This window comes from Cyprinodon variegatus, unplaced genomic scaffold (genome assembly GCF_000732505.1).
Source record: "Cyprinodon variegatus isolate N-32 unplaced genomic scaffold, C_variegatus-1.0 Scaffold0, whole genome shotgun sequence".
Classification (NCBI taxonomy): domain Eukaryota; kingdom Metazoa; phylum Chordata; class Actinopteri; order Cyprinodontiformes; family Cyprinodontidae; genus Cyprinodon; species Cyprinodon variegatus.
Genome location: NW_015150453.1, coordinates 2,504,237 through 2,522,150, shown reverse-complemented (window position 1 = coordinate 2,522,150; position 17,914 = coordinate 2,504,237). Strand labels below are relative to the sequence as shown.

Here is a 17,914-nt window from a genome sequence, read left to right as displayed (position 1 = left end):
TTAAAATATCGGCATATCGGCTAAAATACCAATATTGTGCATCCCTAATTATTATAGGATAAAGAGAAATAAAATTAAAATTATGTGATTCAAAAAGAGTGTAAGGATGTTTTTTTTTTTATTTACATGTAACACTGAGTTTGCTTCTTGTTCAGGAAGGTGTGATCACAGAGGCAGAGGTGCAGTGTGTCATTCACTGCAAGAACCCAAAACACCATCCGAAAAAGTGCTGCCCAACCTGCCCCAGTGAGTATTAGTGTTAGAAAAATTATTGGTTATTTTACTTTGATTCATTTACAGAATAATCATGTTCTACATGTAGAATAGGAAACTGAAATAAAATTTTCTATATTCAGATTTTTGATTAAGTTTACAGGTTTTCAGTCTCTTTTTAATTCAGAACTCGCTTAAGGCTAGTTTATTTATTTAAAAAGAACTACATTTTGTCTACTTAGATTCTTGTTACTACATAACCTTTTTGTTGTAGTATTTTCAATTATTATTTAGACATTGATATTACTGTTAAAGATACGTTCAAGTCAAACGAGTTTCTATCTTTTCAGCTGGTTCTTGCAAAAAGTTTTAGTAGCGATGGCTTTAATGGTTTGGAAATACTTGAAATTTTTTTACCAGTTCAAAAGACATGCTTTAAAAGTCGAAACTGAAAATATTTCTGGTGCCTAAACTTCTGCAGGTTGCATCTTTGAGGGCCGCCTTTATAAAGAGAAAGAGGAGTTCAGCCCTGAAGGGAAACCCTGCATCAAGTGCACATGCACAGTGAGTACACATACGCTTCACATTCACCTTTCCAGCAGGATCCCTGTCCTGCAAATGAGTTAGTTTTGGAGTCTCTAAGGAATCACAAATTTCTGGTTGGAACAACATCCTCCTCCTTGCTTTTCCCCTTCTTTCCTTCTATGTTTTTGCCTCCCCTCTCCATCTCCCCTTAAATAAACAAACCCTGCAGGCAGGTCCATAAACACATTAAAGTATTAATGTCCTGACACCCAATAAGGAAACCCTGCAGTTTTTGTTTTAACACAAACCTGTTGTCCAACTTTCCCTGTTTGTTTACCAATTTAACCAAACTCCTTCTGACACTGAATGTTTTTTTCTGTCTTTCGTTTAAAATTCTGTCCTATGGTTTCATCAGTGATCATAGAAAGATGTTACCTTTACTATATTTCTATTTCTCTTTGATAAACAGACATTAATTAATAAAAATAATAATAATAAAGTCCAAAGCATGGCCTGGTTGTCATTTGTGGCCCTTGAACCACTGTAGAAGAAGATTTTTAGCCTCAAATTAAAATGTTCTTAAAATATGTTTGGTTTTTTACACAAAAATATTTGTGTTTTAATAGCCACACATTTTGCTTTTATTTTAGGTTGCTAGTATTTTAGATTACTAGTACTACTAGCGGTGATGGGGGGGGTGGCAGCCTAGTGGTTAGGCTATAGAGCTTGGAATCCTGAGGTTCTGAGTTTGATTCCCACTCCCACAGACTGCCACTCTGGGTCTCTGAGCAAGACCCTTAACCTCACACTGCTCCCCGGGTGCCGCGCGATGGCAGCCCACTGCTTCGCAAGGCAATGGGTTAAATGCAGAGGTAGATTTCTCAAATGACAGATCAATAAAGTTCAATTAGTGAGCAGGACCATAGAAATAAAGCATGTTTTACTTAAAAGCATCCAAGTTACGTCCATCCATTAAACTTACTGAAGTTCAGCAAATGTAATAGAGGGAAGATTAGTTCTATATACAGTACAGATCAATTATTCAAAAGATCTTTATAAAAATAAAGCCTTTGAGAAAAGCCATTTTTCATATGATTTAGATCCAAATTCTTCATCAATTAGAAAATATTGTTGATATTGTGAAAATAAAATGCTTTTCTTTTGGGCTACAAAAGAAGCCAAACGGCCCCCATTCCAAATGAGTGGAGCCCTGTTCCAATTTGCATGTTTTAAAGACAAAAACAAGCTTTTGTTGGGCTACTGTATAAAATCTCGAACTCAACCCTATTCCTGACATTTTGAATTGAAAAAGCTTTCTGGATGGGAAGCGAAACGTCTTCAAACTTGGAAACAAAGTCCAGTGGATTGGTTTTTTTTTTTCTTTTTTGGAATGACTATGATCTGGATGACTGAGAGCCTTCCCCAGCAAAATAAAATGTTGTTTATTGTTAGTTAAACAGTAAAAAAAATAAAAAAAAAAAAAAATTCATGTTGCATGTTACATGTTAGACATGTAAACTTATACACTGGAAAAAAATGATATCTAGATAAGTCATTTTGAATTTGTTTTTGGATTGAGGAGGTAAAAGAGACATTTTGCGAATGGAACAAGACAATTTACATTTAAAATTAAAAAAAACACAATTGCATGGCGTTATTTCAAGTGCATTGTATCTAATTATCTTATTTTAAGAGTAAAAATACTAATTCCATTGGTAAACTATCTCATTTACCTACTCAAATTAAGGGTAAATACACTTGATTTAAGACATTTTTTATTTATTTCTAGATTGTTTTTCCAATGTAATGCGTATTGGTGATTAGGATGTGTTGTTGTTTTTAGGGAGGGCGAACTCTCTGCATGAAGGAGGTGTGTCCTGTGCTTTCATGCCCCGCTCATCTGAGCCAAACTCCTCCTGGACAGTGCTGTCCCAGGTGTATAGGTAAAAACTGGGCTTCAGGCCCCTTTAAATCATCTAGATTTAAACTTCAGGCTTTGGATTAATTGATACCTCTTTATTTTTACTGTTTCCTACTTGTGATTCTGTTTCTCCTCTAGGTCAGAGGAAGGTGTTTGATCTGTCTTTTGGAAGTTGTCTTTTCCACAGTGATGTCTATGAGAACGGTACCTCCTTTATGCTCGACAACTGCACCGCCTGCACATGCAAGGTACTTTACTGCAGATTAAATTTTCTTAATAAAAAAGTATCATTCCTTTTATCTTTTCTCTACACAAAATTTAGCATATTTTGAAGAAAGTAAAGCAAATATTCCCTAAAAGAGAAAATATACATTTCATTAAGTAGTAATGATCTGACTGTACAGTTTTAATCTGATTCAGTGTCAGACAGTGAGGAGACAGAGATCTACAACTGTGTACGTAAACATCTGTTATCAGCTGTGATTAACTCTAATCTGATTCTCGTCCTCAAGGATTCAACGGTGGTGTGCAAAAAGCGGTGCTCACGTCCAGGCAGCTGCCAGGGCAGTCAGTGCTGTGACGAATGTCTGTCTCATGTGAAGGTGGAGGAGGTGAAGTACTGCAGAGTACGGAATAAAATCTACAGGGTGAGGACAAGTATGAATGGATTATTGATCGGTTGATTGGGATTTTTTTTTTTATACAGTCAGGAATAGACAGTGGGTGCTTAGATGGGATGGGTACATTAATACAGGGGCAGGATGGTGAATGATAATTGATTTTAGAGCTCCCCTTGTGGTGGCTGATCAGTATAGCATCTACGCCAAGGTGCAGAAAAAAACTGTTTTTTTTTATTATTTTTAGGATGTTAGATACAGTTTTTGCACTGTTACAAACGTTAAAAATGGAAATGTTTAAACACAAGCAACCGTTAGTGATTTTTTATTTCTTATTTTTTTATTTATTTTTCATTGTGTGTGATACATGTACCCTGACACCTTAATTCTTATTCTTATCTTGATATACTGTATATACAGTGCTTGCTTGTTTATTCTTAATGCACCTTTTTCCTCCTTGTTTGCACCTTCATTAATTACTATGCCAATATGTGACCCGTGAATTTCTCTGCTGTGAGATCAATAAAGCTCATCTAATCTAATCTAATAAGTCACAACTGGGTGCTTCAGCAATTTAGAAAAGCAGCATTTTAAAACCTTTCAGGCATTAGAATTAGAATATTATAGGTATAGTGGAGGATTTTTGCAAATTTTTGCAAATTTTTGAAAAGACCTGCACTCTCCACTGAAAAATGCACATGCACAACCCTGCGCCCGCCTCCGAGAGGGAACACCTATTAAACACGTGCGAGAGCGTGCACAAGCCCATTTCTCCTTGTGCAAGCTCCTTTTACAAGTTGCTGTTTGCATCACTCACACAAGCTTACTTACCAAAAGAAGATTTGCAATTTTTCCACTATGTCAGACTCACCACCAGTAAGTGAAAATGGGGACAAGCATGTAGGAGGGCCTTACGGAATGATTGACAATTAGGAGGACCACTTATTTAGATGATCCACCTGGAAAAAGAACATCCTCCACTATACCTTTAATACTAATTTAATGCCAAAAGTTTAGGCAGAAAATTATTTTTTTGTCTCTTAACCTTTTAATTATGGGTTCTGCGAGTTGTGCTTTAATATTTGTGAGAAAGCTGATGCAGGAATTCAGATGTAGAGCTTATAACATGCTGTAGGAATGTTAAGGGTATATTAACTGTATCTGTGCGCTAATGTTGTGACCCTGTTATGTCTATAGGAAGGGGACATGTGGTCGTCAGTGAACTGTACTCTTTGTGCCTGCGTTAAAGGCTCTATTGAGTGTCGGCCCAAACAGTGCGTGCCAATCACCAGCTGCCCCTCGGTGAGTGAAGGAAGCTCACTTTTGCTACATCTGTGAAATGACTCTGTCTTCCAGTCTTTATGTCCTTTTTAAACAACCTGCATATCTAACAGGTAGTGTACGAGGTATGGTCCATGACTTCCTGTCATTTTTAGATACAAATATGTCTCAATATATACAGAACAATAACGCATATCTTCCATTTTAATAAACCATCAATATTCTGCAAACATTTAATGTGGATTTGAACAAAAATAACATTTAATTGGATAAAATCTCAGATTCCCTGAGCTTAGACAGTTAAGTGTAAGTCAGTTCAATGCTTGAAATTAACCATAGTTTTCAAGAATATAGATGTTCGTTTCCTTTGTCGTTTGAATGGCAGCGACATGCTGAGTTTAAAACTGAGAACTGCTTTGGAGGAGAAAGGTTGGTGCAGCATTCACCTGTCGCAGAGGTCGCTCCGAAGTCAACTGTCGGTCGGTGGGTGATGGAGTGGATTCCTCACATACTGCCGACCGGTGCTGGTCATGCAGTCAGAGCCAGTGTCAGCGTTAGTCCAAGTTCACACGCTTCCAGTGGTTACAACAAGCCGTCACCTGTTGTTCGCGGTCAGAGCAGAACACTGTAGAATGATGTAGGTGGTCTATGTTGTCATTTCTCTCTAGTGGAAATCATTTGTTAAGTCAGATTAAAGGAGATATTTATGAGGTTGAAATAGTTTTGCTTCAGATAACTTAGTTATTATCTATTTATATATTTGTAATTTTTCTTTTACTGATTATTTTGTATTTATCATTCAGAATGTGAATATACCAGCTTTGGAAAGTTAGAAATTTTATTTCAGACATCAAATTATACCCCAGCCACCCTGATATCACCCATACTTTCTTTAACAGTACATCGCTAACCATGTAATAAAAGGGTAATAACATAGCAAGTTACATTATATTACTAGATAAAAAGAAAAAACTTTATGGAGAATTTTGGTAAGTGCTGTGCTTAAATTTTTAGTCAAAGTAAAGTCAGACTTCTTAGATTTTAAACTGTTATTAATTACTAGGTAACTCATATTCATTTCACAGACAGCCATAAATGTGTTATTTTCTTGTAAAATGTAGTTTATTACTTGGTATATAACAAAAAATCAAACCTAGAAGACAGCAAGGCAATCTTCTTAACTAAACACTTATTTATATGTAACTTGTTTTCAGTTTTATAATGCTTTATTTACCTGATCATAAGTTCACATTTACTTTGTGAGCCGTTGTGAACTTTTATTTGGTAACCTAATGGTAATTATCCACCAAAAGTCTCCATTGTTACATAGTAACATACAATTGTAATAATTATATGCAGGTTATTATTTTGAAATTATATACCTTAATCTTGGGATAATTACCCAAAAAATAGCTGTTCTTGTTACCAAGTACTATAGTGTGACTTACTATGTTATTACATGGTTATTGTTGTACTGTAAAAGAAAGTGTTACCCTATTTCTTACCCAGGAACTTGAACCATTGGATATCTGTTTACTTTTTCTTCTAGTTAAATGTGTCCATTAATTACAGACATTAATATTCAGTAAAATGCTAAAATCCTACATGAAATTACATCCATTTGTTATAGAAAAACACACGAATTGTCAACCCTGGTGTTAATTACTGAATAAAATGTCCTGTGACAAAATTACAAAAGTAGAATATAGCAAAGGTTGAACACATACAGTATTTAAATGTGGCTATGCTTATGTAATGTCTGCACTTCATTGATCAGAGTAGGTTTTTTAAGCTTCAGTCAGCCAAGTTAAGTCAGTGGTTGATCCCTCAGTGAAACTCAAAAAAGGAATAATTAAATTTGCATTCAAAAAGCGGTGAAACTTTTGATTGGATAAAACTGAAGACAATTTTGTTGCATTTTCACACCGCTCTTTAAAACTCCTGAAGGTGTAAATGCTTTTATTTTTTTAAAGAGAGTAAAGGGTATATAACGAAGGGAAAATAGATTCAAACATGAGAAGGAACAGCCATGACGGCATAATTGAGCTGCTGATGGCTTGAATCAGGGAAAATTGATTTACAATCAGTGCTGATTTCAAGGGATGAAATCTGATACACTGTCTGCTTAACCTCTCCTTTCTATGAATCCACACTTTCTAAACATCTCAGAAATAGTCGCTCTAAAAAAAAAAACTGGAACCAAGAGAACTGAGAGCTTCAATTGATTAAGCCATAAGAAAAATAACAGCTTTGGACGAATTGGTGACAGTAATCAGGAAGCTTATAGCTCCCATGCTGCTCCAGCTGTCCTTGCTGTGCACAACTGTGACTCCTGACTGACACAGAGGTCACCACAGCCCACAGCACCCTCTCTGAGCTCACATGGTCACACACAATCTCTGCCATGCTGTCCTCCTGCGGTCAGCGGCAGGTCAGCGGAGTGTCTGGGTCGCCTTTGGAGACAGCGTGTCTCCGAGCAGCCTTTTGTCCGTATTCGATTGAGTGACAGCGGAGAAGAGGTTCCCTATATTTAGGCCCTTGAAAACTAATCTCTGTCACTGTGTGTGCGCTTTGAAAGGGAGTGTGTGTTCCTCTGTGAGTGTGTGTGTGGCCGCTCTTCAAAGACTGAGTGGCCTTTGTGTGGAAGTTAGAGCTGAAGCGCATGTCGAGAGTACAGAGAAGGTCTGCGTGCGATGACAGACGAGTGGCGTGCGCGTGAAAAAGACAGGGCAGGAAAGGTACTGTAGAGTTGGCCTTTCCAGACTTTCAAAGGATAGTTGAGGTAAACCCCAGGGTTACTGTTCGGGTTTCAAAATAAAGGTTTAGAAAAACATTACATCAGTGAGGGTCCTTATTTAGAAGGAGGTCCAAATGAAGGGCTTCCCTCAGGCCACAAGAACTCGGTGTGTAAAAGGCTCCTCTGATCTGCTCCTCTGATGAAGGTTGAAACATACTGGATACGCCAACACACACACACACACACACACACACACACACACACACACACACCTTTACATATGCATTCACTGGCCTGGTACAGTCTGGATCCAGTGGTTTCTGTTACACAAATAAAGTTTCATACTCGCCACTGAAATGTTTGTACCTTTGTGGGGTCCTGAGTTGACTATACATTGAATTATTCATGAACCATTTCTCAGCGTGTACATCTTTCAAACTAGTTGACATATAAGCTATACATTTTTAAATTTACTGAACTAAGTACCACAAGTGTCAAGTAAGAAAGTAAAAATACTTTTTTTCCTTACTTAAAGGTTTTTTTAGGCAACTTTTTACTTCTACTCCTTACATTTTAAAAATAGACTCATTTAAGCTCATTTTCTTTATGGCCTGTTTGTATTTGAAAAGATAAAAACCATCAAAATAATTTGCTTAATCCAGACAGTTAATTTCTTTGTAAAGTAAATCGTTTTATGACATGATGCAAAGTTAAAATTGACACTTTTACCATTAGTTATAAATCTAAGAAACTTAAGTCTAAGGAAGTTATCAGTCATAAATGTAGAAAAATGTTCCTTTAATAGGGTAGTGCAGTAAAGCATCTGTCCTTAACAAATTTCCTTCACCCATTTTACTTTTATACTTCAAGCAGTTTTAAAAATGGTACTTTTACTTCAGTAAAAACTGACGTTGATACTCTAACTTCGACAAAAGTGTATTTAAATTGTAGTATTTCTACTGATACTTGAGTTATACACATATATTTTTGACACATCTGCCATCTTCAATTTTAGAAAAACATGATCCATGTTTTTATTAAATATCTATTTTTATATCAAGATTTTATATATTTTTTTGTCAATTAGATGTTTACATGTAGCTTTTCCAGCTGCTCTGAAAAGAATAAATGTTATAAAATCAAAAGTGATAAAAATCTGTTAGATTCACCTCAGAATATTATTAAACAGATAACAGGGAGTCACTATTTGATTTATTGCACTGCAAAAAATCTGAATCTAGATAAGTCATTTTTTCTTAAAATAAGTTCATTTGTTCTTGAATTGAGGAGGTAAAAGAGACATTTTGCCAAAAGAAACAAGACAATTTACACTTAAAATAAGAAAACACTATTGCATTGTCTTATTTCAAGTGCATATTATTTAATTATCCTATTTTAAGAGCAAAATTACTCATTCCATTGGCAAACTATCTCATTTATACTCAAATTAAGGGTGAATACACTTAATTTAAGAAATTTTTACTTATTTCTAGATCGTTTTTGCATTGATAAAGATACGAACAGAGACGCATCACACAACCACAGATTGGAATCAGAAATGTTTTCCTTAACTTGCTCTGATTGGTAATCAGCCAATAAGGGTAAAAATGTCCAGTTCTTTTACTAAGTGAATCTGTTGCTATTTTAATCACTTTTGGTCAGACATCCTGATGTTTTTCTTTATTATCCAGTTTTAACTATGGATCCTCTAATATTGTTGGCCTTCACCATTCTTTTCAGAATAAGATCCTGAACAGAACCGGATGTTGCCCTGTTTGCACTGAAAGTAAGTAAGTCCAACTCATTGGAGTATCTGATAATATTAGCTTTCTTATATTATTCCTCATAAGAGTAAAAAATAGTCAAAACACATTAAAACTAGTCTATTTTATATAGTTTTAGTTTTATTTGTGCCTTTTTTTCACTTTAAAGCACTACTAAAGTATATAAACTGGTATTTCTTAGTCTAATTCTCTACTTCTGAAAGCAAACCTCAGCCTCAGCAGCTCTGGTTAAATGTTCCTCATGTACTTCAGTCCAGACTGTGGTTTATCCTCAGGTCATTTTTCTTCAGCAGAAATCCCCTAGCATGTTCTATTTCAGGAATACAAATACCCTCGAAACCTCATTTATACATAAAATAAAATCTAGTTTTATTTGGGTAGGGCAGACATTTTACCACACCACAGATGTTGGTTTCACTTCTGAGCAAAGCAGATCAGAGCCACATATTCAGTATTTCTCATAAATTATTTTTTCAGAGTTTGGATTTCAGCTTTCGGATACATTTGCTTTACAGCTTGTTACGTTCTGATGGTCTTCCACTGCAGTTATTTATAGTCATTGACATATAAACAGCATAAAGTTTTCTGTAATGCTTATTTTTTTAAGGTTTCTTTCAGCATTTTTTCTCGTTCTCTTTGCAGAACCTGGAGTGTGCACGGTCTTTGGTGATCCTCACTACAACACCTTTGATGGCCGGACCTTTAACTTTCAGGGAACTTGTCAGTACGTGCTGACGCGTGAATGTGGCGGGAACCAAGCTGGAACGCCTGGAAACGGCATCATCAACCCGGAATCCAGCTTCACGGTAGGTGACCAAAACCAGTAGATAGAGGGTGTGGGAATCGACTCAAATCCAGTAAGAGGTAAAAGAGATGAAGAGGAAACTCACAGTAGCCCTTGATGAAAACTCTTTTTACTGTGGATGGACATTTTTTATGATTAAAATTATATTTTAGTTATTTGGATATTCTAACTAGTCTGAATATTATTCCTTCTCCTTTGGAGTCTTTTTTTGTGTTTTTATAAATTCTTGAAGAAAATGATCTGAAAGTGGAAAATCATTTTGAAAGTAAAATAAATATATTGGAGAGGAAAAAAAATCACACTGATACTATTAGAGACTGATGAAAAAGACCCAAACTCTCTCAAAAGTAGATTTTTACTCTCAAATATAGTTTTTTTGCAATCAGAATAAAATTATTTTCTCTCAAAAATAGATTTCTCTTTCAAAAGTCTTTGCTCTCTAGTCAGATTTTTTCTCTCAATGTAATAGATGTGTCATGGCGGGCCTGTGTTCCTATTGGACAGTCTCAACAGAATTGTCATCTGAGTGGTGATATTAGTTGCGTTCGAGGTGAGCATCGGAATGTAGACAAGAGTTTACTTTTCTGCTGATGATAAAAGTCTATTCTGAAGTTGGACAGAGAGCTGTCTGCAATTGAACAAGATGGCTGGCAGCGCGTTTGTGTTACGCCACTTATTGGTAGAAAATAAACATTTAAACACTTAGAAACACAAATCAGCCATAAGCTCTTGTCCGCATCCCAGACGAGGTGCTGTTCATCTCAAACACGCCTGCTGGTGGAGCGAGGCAGTCTGGGCAAACGAGAGTTTCCTCATGAGTATTAACGATGGAGGCAGAACCGCCTAATATCATCACTTAGCCGTCAATGCTGCTGAGATTGACCAATAGGAACACTGGCCTAGCCATGACACAGCTTTCACATCGAGAGAAAAATCCTGAATCAAGAGCAAAGAGAAGAGGAGAAACATTTTGAGAGAGAAATCTATTTTGAGAGAAAATGTTTTCACTCCAGTCGCAAAAAAAAAAAAAGTATTTGAAACCAAAATGTTTTTTTAAGAGCTGCTTTTTCCCTTGTAAATGTCAATTTACCTTTTCTTTACTCTATGTCAAAATATTTTCTTCAGTCTCAAATAACATCAGGTTTTCCTATCAGTGTTTTTTCCAGTATATTTATTTTAATTTCAAAATTTTTTCCCCTTTCAGTTTTCTTTTTTTCTTGAATTTAATAAAAACACAGAAATAACTCTGTCATGGTCCCTGTGTGTGAGTGAGTGCGAGTTATGCATCACTTCCAGAGAGGATCTTTGTGGAGAACCTTGGTAGCCTACACAGGTGAAAATCATCTTTGTCATCAGAGTGCTGGGCTTAATAGAGCAGCAGAGCTCGTGTTGTTGATGTTGTTTTAATGTTTTCTAGTCTCTTGCTTTCCTCAAGTTTTTTTCCTAGATGTTTATTATTTGGTTTTCAGTATTTTTTTATTTTTTATTTTTGCCTCTGGTCCCCTTGAACTTTCATTAAATCCTCCATTTTCATCCGTGCCTACTCCTCTCTGCATTTGGGCCCTCAAAACCTCCACACAACCTGACAAACTCCATATTTTCCCGCTAAATAAAACCTAATTCAGCTTTCAGAAGCCATCGGTTTAAAACAATTCACTTGCTCATCAATTAATCCCAGTTTTAACATTGCTGTTTGAAGGCTTGTTGCAGAAGAAGAAAAAAACAGCACAGGAAGGACTAAGAAAGATATTTTAAAGGTCAATGAGAAGTTTAAAGCAGGGTTAGGTTATAAAACCATATTCCAACCTTTAAGCATCATGCAGAGGAATTTTTAATCCATCCTCTGAAAACATAAAAAAAATGTGGCAAAACTGCAGACGTACCAAGATAAAAAGTCCAACAAACTGACTGCCAGGCAAAACTATGTTTTCATAGTTTTGCCTGTCAGTCAGTTAAACATTAAAGGAACTGCAAAGATCCAAATCTTAGGAGAACCCGTCAACACCTCCCAGCAATCTGTTTTTTGTTGATGATTAGTAAGATGTTATAAGTAGTTTGAGTTCCAGTTGCCACAAGCAAGTAGAAAAATGCAAAATGTGACACAGCTTTTAGCAGGAAACCAACCCTGCATCTCTAAGCGTACATCATATGGTTGAGGCTGTCATGCGACAAAATAATAATAAAACAACTATACATATTTTTGCCAGGCCGACATGTTAATTTTATTGGTCACAATTTTTAGATCAAGTTTTCAACCAAAGCAGTGAACAATTGTTTCACTTACAGGACAGTATGGTTGATAAATTTATCTTCACATCAGAATCTTTGGCTTAAATATTAGTTTCAAAGAGAGGCTTGTTAAAGAGTAACTCTAATATATAAGCTCTGGATTATTTTCAGACTAGTTGTAGCTAAATGTTGTTCTTATTTCCAGGTTTTGGTGAAGAACAATGCTCGGCGAACTCACTCCTTCTCCTGGACTCAGTTTGTTGAGGTTCGACTTGGTGCTTTGAGCCTCAGCCTACATCAGCACCTGACGGTTCGTAGGAATGGAACCCGCATTGCGCTGCCGTACCACGGCCCTGGGGTGCACATTGACCTGGACGGGTACCTGCTGAAACTCACCACCATCGCAGGTCAGATCACATTAAGACTCTCTGTGTTATTCCTGGGAAATGTGTCTACATATTCACTAAACTTTGTTTACCACTTTTCTTCCTCCAGGTCTGGAAATCACATGGGATGGCGACAGTTTTGTAGAAGTTGTTGCTGCTCCCCACCTGCGTGGTCGTCTCTGTGGGCTCTGCGGGAACTACAATGGTCAGAAGCGCGATGACACCATCGGGGGCGACGGACAGTTAAAGTTTGACACTGATGAGTTCGCCGAGTCGTGGCGAGTCGATGGAAACGACGTTTGCGCCCATCAGCATCCACCTCGCAGGTCGACGTCTCACCTGTGCGCCGGCACTGTCAAAGTTAAGCTCCGGGCGCACAGAGAATGTCAGAAGATAAAGTCGTGGGAGTTTCAAAGGTGCCATCGTGTGGTCGATTTTGGCCCTTTCTACAGGTAGGAGCAAGACTTACATATGGTGTTTAAAAAGGACTGGTGTTCTTTTATTTTCTGTTTGTTTTGGGGTTAAGGTGGACTTTTCTTTTCACGGGCCTGTTTCAACCGATCCACCTTAAAATTAGAGTCAGGATCCATTTGAAAGAACTCTTTGTACTCGAGCTGATGTCGTTGAGAAGTTGCTTCAATATTTCCACAAAATGTTCTTTCCTTGTGATGCTGCGTAGTTTGAGAAGTTCAGCAATCCTCCTGCCTAACATTTTGCTGCCACCTCAAGCTTTGAGTTTTGATGGTTTTCTCAGGCTGGCAAGGTTCTCCATTTTCCTTTAAATGTAACGAGTCTCATTATGGAAAAATAATTCAACTTTAACGACATCAGGCTGCAAAAAGGATGCCTGGTTTCAAACTAAATATTGACATTTTATCAGATCTGGGTTTTGTTCTTTTTCTGAACTCTGTCTTTGCTTGTGTATAACTGTATCAATAAATGTAAATCCCTTTATTGTCCCACAATGGGGAAATTTACTCTCTGCATTTGACCCACCCCCTTGGTAGCAGTGGGCTGCCACTGTGTGGGGCCCGGGGAGCAATCAGGGGTTAAGGGTTTTGCTCAGGAACCGGGTACTTGCAACCTTCTCAGAACACAAGTTCACTGCTTTAACCACATTCCCTTGCAAATGTAGGATGCTCAAGCATCTGGAAACTGAGATTTTTTACCATTTTTTTTGCACATTTATTTTCTGATTTCAGGACATAACTATGAAGCATGTCTTAGTTTGAGAAAAGTGTTTTAAATCAACTCGTCAGAAATTAAAGTGACATAATTATCAAAGTGTTTTAAGTTATAGGAATCTTGGTTGAATGTATAATTTTGAATTACAAGAATATCTGACAAAAATCTTAATCAATATTCTGAAAAATGTCCATTTATATCAAGCTGCGCAACACTTAATATTATTCTACTTTTTTCCAGGTCCTGTGTGACAGACATGTGTGAGTGCCCGGTCCATAAAAACTGCTACTGTGAGTCTTTCCTTGCCTACAGCCGAGCCTGTGAGAGAGAAGGAGTGCCTGTACTCTGGAAGGCTGACAACGTCTGCATGGGTTAGTGTTTTTGCTCATCATCTGCCCCACCCGCTTTTATTTTATCTTATCCCTTTTTAGGGCAAATTACCGTTTCTGCAGACCCCTTACAAATGGAGTCCCCCCCGTCCCTCAGCGAGGTCTAGAAGCACAAGATCTATATCCAGCCTTTTAGAAAAGATACTGCTACATGCCTGTACATTTTAATTTAGCATTTAAACAATTAGATAAACCCATGAATGATATATTACCTACTGTAAATTAAGTTGAAAAAAGGTAAAAAATCTAATTAAAAAGTTAAAATTATATTTAGGTTTATAAACTAAAAGAAATAATTTCAAGTATCAGCTTTAATGCCTCTAAGGTTATGTTGTACCAAAAAAATGCTTTTCTTTTACTCTAAGATTGTTTTTCATAAATTTCTTATCGAAGCACTTCTGTTATTTTTCTTAATATATTCAGGCAAGTTGGTGTTTCTTGTTATTACATTAAAATAAATTTTTGCCATCAACATTTTTGAATGTCACAAAGGTAATAAGGTCTTGTCCTGGATTCCAGTAACACAATTCGCTTGAAATTTTTTACTGAGTGCCCTATAGGGTTAAGGGTGCATGTCCTACGATGGAGTTTTAGGAGTTTTACTGCTCCTAAACTGTTTAATATGTACAATTTTGAGGAGTCTCCTGATAAAACTTTTTTATTTCAATAGCATACCCAAACTGCAGCTTTGACTTGTGCCTGAAACCGATATATCAACACAAATCAAACACATTTTTATTAATTATTTTGAAATTAGAAATATTAGAAAATGTTTGATAATGTGATAATACTCAAGCAGAGAAGAAAACACATTTACAATAAGTGTTAAAAAAACCCCGACACATTTATTGTTTTCCAATGAGTTGCATAAACTTTAAACCAAAAAAACATTTTTACAATTGATTAGGATAATTAATTAAAAGGCAAGAAACTGTCTTAGGATAGAGTGTTTTGATCACATTTTCTCTGTTTGCACAACAAGCGTCTCCATGCTAAATAGAAATGCTGGAGCAGACTAAATGATGGAGCGGCGTGCATCCATCAGCGAGATTAAAGCAGAGAGATTTTAGATGCAGGCTGATATAACCTGATATTCGATTTTTGGCTGCGATTGGACCAATTTCAGGCATCAACATCAGATCAGGACCTCATTATTCATTTATTAATAGAAGCCTTCTTTTCCAGCAGATCTAATAACTGCTGGATCTATCTTGAAAAAAAATTGCACTCCATGTCCCAATACAGGTGAAATATGATAACCATTCAAAAGGAGGGGTGATTTTTGCTATTGGGGAGCAGAAAATAAGAAAACATCTGCTATTCTTTGTCATGATTGGTTTAAGCGATCGGACCCACATGCAGAGAACCACTCAGAGACCAAAGGAAAAAGTTTAAAAGGTTTATTAAAAGTAGATGAATAACAGAAGTTGGATCTGGAACTCAGTGGACTGGTGAACCAGAAACCGAAAGTCTGAAGGGGAGATCACAGAGTTGACTGTGGCTTGAATATTACTGGAGCGGGACTCACGTTTGAGGGGGCTCTTGTCAATCCTTGAATCCAGCTTGTGGGGGTTAATCCAGAGATGAGGGAACTCGTTGGAGGGCGAACAGATAGACAAGCGTTGGACCCAGAGGAGTAAAGGAGCGGACTGTCACTTGGATTTACGATGAGGACTTGAACGGTTCATGTGGAGGTTTTCCCCTGCTCAATGTGTACTCAGTTAATCCTTCCAGGGGGAGAAGGTCCAGGTATCCAGTTACTCAGGAAGGCTTCCTGCCGAAAAGCAAAGACAAAAACTAGATAAGACTCGGAAACAAAGCTTAGGTTAGACTCTGCTAATCTGTTTGGCTAGAGTACCCAATACTGGCAAACACTCTGGCATCGAGGTAGTGATAGCCTACTGCTCAAATACTCCTCCAGTAATGATCCAACGAGCCGCAGGTGTGCAGGGAGGCCCAACGAGGAACAGGGCACCACCTGGTGGTGGAGGGAGAAAAACACACAAACAACCCACACAAACTGGATTCCTAACAGTCTTACAGTTTGAAGATTTTCTTTGGTGGTGAAGCTTGAAGTCTCTGTGGAGGGAACAAAAGAATAAGGGTGATGCCATAGACCTAAACCACAGACTTAATTTAGCTGCGGCAGGCCCACTCCAAATGTAATTTCCAGCCAGAAGAAACACGTTAACAAAATAACTTTAAAACACAGTTTTTGGGTTTTAACTGTTTGAAATTTGCAAACAAATGTTGAATTGATCAATGTGGTTTATGTTCTGTCTACTTAGTTGCAAAAAAAAGAAAAAAATCAGCATTTTCCTTAAAATACTAAGAAAATGAGGCTTAGTAGTTTTAATCTCATAAATTCAGATGTTGCTTCTTGTTTTCCTGGTTAAAAATCTGATTTCTGTACTTCTTCTTCCACTTTGCCAGCCACCCAGTGTAAACACGATGCAGTCTACGACACCTGTGGACCCGGATGCATTAAAACCTGCGACAATTGGAATGAGATCGGCCCGTGTCATAAACCCTGCGTGGCTGGCTGCCACTGCCCCGCCAACCTGGTGTTGTTCCAGGGACGCTGCATCAAGCCCACATCCTGCCCTGGACGGTGACCCTTGTTACCTCTGACTGGGTGCGGGGACTCATTTAGGGAAACTCATCTATCCGTAAAGTCCAAACAAGAGGGCCAACTAACAGACGACCCTGATGGGTTCAAGTCAACCAAGCTAATGCACAATGGTACTCAGGGTCCATAATGTTGCAGAGAAATGATTTAACATGAGAGAACCAAACAACAGGGACAGACTGACTCTCAGCATGCAGTCTCTGATGTTTTCGTGCCTCTTCTGATGCCAGGTACTGTGACACTTTTTGAAGAAAAACAAATTCTCAAGAGGAAACTCAGGGCATCATCTGGGGATTTTTTTTTTACCTCACATCTGAGGACCGTTCAGCTTAATGCTTTGTGGCCTTTGAGAAACTGCTTGGACCAGAGGACTCGTCTCTGAGACGATGGGGCGCCTTCTAGCAAAGACAGAAATCGGAAACACTGGGTATTTGGATTTGTGCATTAATGAGAAACTTTCTAATGCATCATATCAAGCTGCCCGGCTGATCTCTATTCCATCAGTGCATACTGTAAGCTAACCAGATTCATATATGAGAAAAAAAAACTGCTTTTATATTATTATTGCTCTAATTAATATTATGTGTTGTTAATGTTAATTTATATATCCTTCATTGACATGTTGTAGCAAGAGCCAGAATCAAGAAATCTAATTTTGTTTGATTTAAAGGGAAACAAAAAGCTATTTATGTATTTGTTGTGTACTTTTGTGTTACTGTTTGAAGAGAAATGCCCAAATGTGACTCAGTTATTGCACCATCGCAGGGAATAAGTACTGTAATGTATTAAAGCTCCATGTACAGTTTGTTGTGGATAGTATAAAACTGAAGGTGTTCATGTAAACAAATGTTTTACTTGACCATAACTATTTAAAACCAGCAATATATCATTTTCTGTTTCCTCTGGCTGCTGTCTATTTATCGTGTCGAATTAATATTGGGGTAAATCAGCGTCTTTAATCAGCAGAATTTGGGATTAAGAGTAAAATAACTAAACGAAAATCTAGATTTATACACGTTACTATACAATTACAGTATTGGAGGTGAGATTCTACGATATGACAATAGAGTCAAAAATAAAACCTGAACAAATCTGTTAGGAGATGAAAATCAGGTCAACATATTTTTAATATTGTTGAAGTAATCTAATCTTTTTTTCCGAGATAATCTCTATCTATCTATCTATCTATCTATCTATCTATCTATCTATCTAT

At 37.2% G+C, this 17,914-nt stretch overlaps 1 protein-coding gene across 1 annotated transcript in view; it reads left to right on the top strand.

Annotated features, from left to right (window-relative positions):
• The window catches only part of bmper (BMP binding endothelial regulator), a 24,198-nt gene extending 6,383 nt beyond the window's left edge, over positions 1–17,815 (top strand). The window contains exons 3-14 of the mRNA XM_015378921.1: positions 156–246; positions 695–777; positions 2,582–2,681; positions 2,798–2,907; positions 3,172–3,306; positions 4,474–4,578; positions 9,035–9,080; positions 9,721–9,884; positions 12,318–12,519; positions 12,608–12,950; positions 13,924–14,054; positions 16,506–17,815. Coding sequence (XP_015234407.1) covers positions 156–246; positions 695–777; positions 2,582–2,681; positions 2,798–2,907; positions 3,172–3,306; positions 4,474–4,578; positions 9,035–9,080; positions 9,721–9,884; positions 12,318–12,519; positions 12,608–12,950; positions 13,924–14,054; positions 16,506–16,687 — 1,692 coding nt within the window. The 3' untranslated portion in view covers positions 16,688–17,815. The remainder of the gene's footprint in view (positions 1–155; positions 247–694; positions 778–2,581; positions 2,682–2,797; positions 2,908–3,171; positions 3,307–4,473; positions 4,579–9,034; positions 9,081–9,720; positions 9,885–12,317; positions 12,520–12,607; positions 12,951–13,923; positions 14,055–16,505) is intronic.
• Positions 17,816–17,914: the final 99 nt, after the last annotated feature.